The sequence below is a fragment of the Scylla paramamosain genome, chromosome 19 (assembly GCF_035594125.1).
Source record: "Scylla paramamosain isolate STU-SP2022 chromosome 19, ASM3559412v1, whole genome shotgun sequence".
Lineage (NCBI taxonomy): Eukaryota > Metazoa > Arthropoda > Malacostraca > Decapoda > Portunidae > Scylla > Scylla paramamosain.
Window position 1 is genome coordinate 6,955,415 of NC_087169.1, and position 5,321 is coordinate 6,960,735.

Below are 5,321 nucleotides of genomic sequence, written 5' to 3' on the forward strand. Positions count from 1 at the left end.
TTGAGGGGTTATTTTTTAGAAGAAGATGGCTGGTTTTCTTGGTGTAATAAATTATCAGTTTAACTTGTTTGTCAGGGTCGGAAGGTTTGATGTTCCTCTTCACAATCTGCGTGATGGCCCTCTCATCTTCTTCGTAGGCAGTAAAGAAAGTTGCTTTATAGAAGATGTTGATGTTCCCTTTCTTATCCTCTTGTTGCTTCTTGTTATGCCAGCTGTCGACAATTTTCTTTACTAGGCGGTTGATGTCCTTTTCACTGAAATTGTTGTTTATGAAGACTTGAGTTGAGCGTTATATTTCTTGGTGGACCTGTTTCCACGTGCTGCAGTGTGTAAGCGCTCTTCTGATGTAGGCTGAGATAGTGGAATCCTTGTACCTCGTGGGACACTCACTTCGTCCGTTCAAGCAGAGTCCAGGATTCGTTGGTTTTGTGTAGACGCTGGTGGTAAATCTTCCTTCTTCTTGTTGCACTAGGACGTCGAGAAAGGGCATGGCTCCATCTTTGCTGTTTTCCATAGTAAATGTTAGCCCAGATGTTTCTTGGAAGTGAAGTCTAAGATGCTCTGCTTCGGCTGCGTCCTTTGTCTTGATGAAAATGTCGTCAATATAACGGCAATATATATCCGGCTTTTTTACTTTCTTGAAAACTTCCTCCTCGATGCAACCCATGAAGAAGTTTGCCAAGAGTACACCGAGAGGAGAACCCATTGCCACGCCGTCTACCTGGCAGTACTTGTTACCGCGGGGGCAGGTAAAAGGTGCTTCTTTAGTGCAACACTCCAGCAGTTCTCGGAGTACAGCTTCTGGGATCGCAAGCTTAGGTGTTGCTTCATTGTGATAAACACGTTCCATGATGTAGTTGATGGTGCGATCCACTGGAACATTCGTGAACAAGGATTCGACATCTAGTGAGGCAACTCTTCCTTCTGCGTCGCTGTTGTTGAGGATATCGATGAAATCTGAGGCTGACTGCAGACAACAGGAGGTAGGAATGTACGGTGTGAGGAGGGCGCACAGTCTTTTAGCAATGTAGTAGGTAGGAATGGGAATTTGCGATATTATGGGTCTTAATTTGTTGCCTGGCTTGTGGGTCTTGACATTGCCATAGCAGTATCCCATCTCATATTCGCCTGTGAGTCTTTCGAACTTAACATCGCAGGTGGAGTTATTCTTTGCTATTATCCTGTTCAGTCTTTTCTTGAGGGCTGCTGTAGGGTTTCTTGAAATCTTCCTGAACTTGGTAGTGTCGCTGAGGATGCTGTCAATCTTGCTTAAGTATTATTTGCTGTCGATGAGGACACATGCAGCAGCCTTATCCGCTCTTCTGATGGTGATGGCAGGATCAGACCGAAGTTCTTTGGCAGCATCGATGTGTCTTTTCTCAAGTATGCTGCTGTTGTAATGGCCTCTTGATTTTGTAGATTCCGTGATCACTTCTTGCTTGAAAGTCTGGCTAACGATCACCTGGCCGCTCTTCTGCAGTTTCTCTACGTTGTCTATGAGCACTTCACATGGAGGAGGCAGTAGACACCTGCCGAAACGATAATTACTCCCAGTGAGGTCTAAAGCACTGTTCAGGGGGTGCTGTGAACTTATCATTAAACCCAGCTGTGACCTCACTGAACGTTTCCCTTTGTGTCTCACAACACAAGGGGGTAGTCACAGCCTGCCCTCTAAAGACAACTCTCTTCCTCCACACAAAACTACAAGCACCTAATAACACACACACCCTTCACTCAAAAAATTTTAAAATCATGGCGACTCCTACACCAGCCTCGGAGTCCCCATCTGGGGAGGGGACCATAAATGTCCCCAGGTCGGACTGCCTTTCCGTCGACGACCCTAAGTGTCTTGACACCCCCCTCAACTTTTTCTTCATTAACTTCTGCAACATTCGCGGTCTAAGATCTAATTTTCAATCTGTAGAACACTACCTCTCCTCTTCTAAACCTCATCTTCTTTTCCTCACTGAAACTCAGGTGTCTGAGGCAACTGACAGTAGCCCCTTTTCTGTTCCCTCCTACTTTCTCTATCCTCATTTTCGATCCAAAGCTGGATGCTGCGTTTATGTGCGCAATGACTTAACCTGCTCTCGTGCCCACGCTCTTGAATCTTCCGAGTTTTCCACCATCTGGCTACGATTACAGAGTCATTCTCATACTAAATTTATCTGTGCTGTATACCTCTCTCCTAACTCCTCTGACTATAAGAAATTCTTTGACTACTTAACTTCCAAAGTGGAGCACATTCTGACCCTCTTCCCTTTTGCAGAGATCTCCATTCTTGGAGACTTCAATGTTCACCACCAGCTTTGGCTTTCCTCTCCCTTCACTGACCATCCTGGTGAACTAGCCTACAACTTTGCTATCCTCCATGACCTAGAGCAATTGGTGCAACACCCTACTCGTATTCCTGACGGTCTTGGAGATACGCCCAACATTCTTGACCTTTTCCTGACCTCTAATCCTTCTGCTTATGCTGTCACCCTTTCTTCTCCGTTGGGCTCCTCCGATCACAATCTCATATCTTTATCTTGTCCTATCACTCCAATCCCTCCTCAGGATCCCCCTAAGCGAAGGTGCCTCTGGCGTTTTGCCTCTGCTAGTTGGGGGGACCTGAGGCGGTATTTTGCTGATTTTCCTTGGAATGACTACTGCTTCCGTGTCAGAGACCCGTCTTTGTGTGCTGAGCGCATAACAGAGGTGATAGTCTCTGGCATGGAGGCGTACATTCCTCACTCTTTTTCTCGTCCTAAACCTTCTAAACCTTGGTTTAACACAGCTTGTTCTCGTGCTATACATGATAGAGAGGTGGCCCACAAAAGGTACTTAAGCCTTCCTTCACCAGAATCTCATGCACTTTATATTTCTGCCCGGAACCATGCCAAGTCTGTTCTCCAACTAGCCAAAAACTCCTTCATTAACAGAAAATGTCAAAACCTTTCAAGATCTAACTCCCCTCGTGATTTCTGGCATCTAGCCAAAAATATCTCCAATAACTTTGCTTCTTCTTCTTTCCCTCCTCTACTTCAACCAGATGGCACCACTGCTATCACATCTATTTCTAAAGCTGAACTCTTTGCTCAAACCTTTGCTAAAAACTCTACCTTGGACGATTCTGGGCTTGTTCCTCCCTCTCCTCCACCCTCTGACTACTTCATGCCTCGTATTAAAATTCTTCGTAATGATGTTTTCCATGCCCTCGCTGGCCTAAACCCTCAGAAGGCTTATGGACCTGATGGGGTCCCTCCTATTGTTCTCCGAAACTGTGCCTCCGTGCTTGCACCTTGCCTAGTCAAACTCTTTCAGCTCTGTCTGTCAACATCTACCTTTCCTTCTTGCTGGAAGTTTGCCTACATTCAACCTGTTCCTAAAAAGGGTGACCGCTCTAATCCCTCAAACTACCGTCCTATTGCTTTAATTTCCTGCTTATCTAAAGTTTTTGAATCTATCCACAACAAGAAGATTCTTAAACATCTATCACTTCACAACCTTCTATCTGATCGCCAGTATGGGTTCTGTCAAGGCCGCTCTACTGGTGATCTTCTGGCTTTCCTTACTGAGTCTTGGTCATCCTCTTTTAGAGACTTTGGTGAAACTTTTGCTGTTGCCTTGGACATATCAAAAGCCTTTGATAGAGTCTGGCACAAAGCTTTGATTTCCAATCTACCCTCCTACGGTTTCTATCCTTCTCTCTGTAACTTCATCTCAAGTTTCCTTTCTGACCGTTCTATTGCTGCTGTGGTAGACGGTCACTGTTCTTCTCCTAAATCTATTAACAGTGGTGTTCCTCAGGGTTCTGTCCTGTCACCCACTCTCTTCTTATTATTCATTAATGATCTTCTAAACCAAACTTCTTGTCCTATCCACTCCTATGCTGATGATACCACCCTGCACTTTTCCACGTCTTTTCATAGACGTCCAACCCTTCAGGAGGTAAACATATCACGCAGGGAAGCCACAGAACGCCTGACTTCTGATCTTTCTAAAATTTCTGATTGGGGCAGAGCAAACTTGGTATTGTTCAATGCCTCAAAAACTCAATTCCTCCATCTATCAACTCGACACAATCTTCCAGACAACTATCCCCTCTTCTTCAATGACACTCAACTGTCCCCCTCTTCTACACTGAACATCCTCGGTCTGTCCTTTACTTATAATCTGAACTGGAAACTTCACATCTCATCTCTAGCTAAAACAGCTTCTATGAAGTTAGGTGTTCTGAGACGTCTCCGCCAGTTTTTCTCACCCCCCCAGCTGCTAACTCTGTACAAGGGCCTTATCCGTCCATGTATGGAGTATGCTTCACATGTCTGGGGGGGTTCCACTCATACTGCTGTTCTAGACTGGGTGGAATCAAAAGCTTTTCGTCTCATCAACTCCTCTCCTCTAACTGACTGTCTTTAGCCTCTCTCTCACCGCCGCAATGTTGCATCTCTAGCTGTCTTCTACCGCTATTTTCATGCTAACTGCTCTTCTGATCTTGCTAACTGCATGCCTCCCCTCCTTCCGCGGCATCGCTGCACAAGACTTACTTCTTTCTCTCACTCCTATTCTGTCCACCTCTCTAACGCAAGAGTTAACCAGTATTCTCAATCATTCATCCCTTTCTCTGGTAAACTCTGGAACTCCTTGCCTGCTTCTGTATTTCCACCTTCCTATGACTTGAATTCCTTCAAGAGGGAGGTTTCAAGACACTTATCCACCAATTTTTGACCACTGCTTTGACCCTTTTTAGGGACTGGCATTTCAGTGGGCATTTTTTTTTATTAGATTTTTGTTGCCCTTGGGCAGTATCCTTCCTACATAAAAAAAAAAAAAAAAAAACCCTTTTCTGGAATTTTCTCGGTCTTAAGAGTATGTGGCAGTTGAGACCCATATTAAGCACTTCATGTTGGTCTTGGGTGAGATTCTTATTGGTAAGGTTGATGTACGAGTCCTTAGGGCTGGAATACTTGACATTGCCGCCATTTAGTCTAACCAGCTTGTTTTGGTTAGCTCTAGCAATGGAATCCTTATGTTTGTCTATGATCTGTGTTGAACTCCATCTGAAGGTCAAAGAGTTACAGCAACAGCTCGAGGAAATCGAAGAGCAGTGGAAAAATACTGACATTGACGCCACATCAAAACAGATGATAGACACCAAACTAACACAGATCATAGACAAACATAAGCATTCCATTGTCTTCGGATTGTTGCACTATATATAAAAGAGACAAACCCTACATTAAATCAACAATCCGAAGACCTACAAGCATTACCAAGCGCGCGAAGACCCAGCTTGGATAGCAACCCAGCACAGCCCGCGACAGCCATCAGCCAAT

General features: G+C 44.8%; 1 protein-coding gene across 1 annotated transcript; it reads right to left on the reverse strand.

The window, feature by feature from the left end:
* Positions 1-289: 289 nt before the first annotated feature.
* Positions 290-1,117, reverse strand: LOC135109458 (uncharacterized). The gene has a single exon (XM_064020837.1). It carries the CDS (start codon positions 1,115-1,117, stop codon positions 290-292), a length of 828 nt encoding a protein of 275 aa, XP_063876907.1.
* Positions 1,118-5,321: the final 4,204 nt, after the last annotated feature.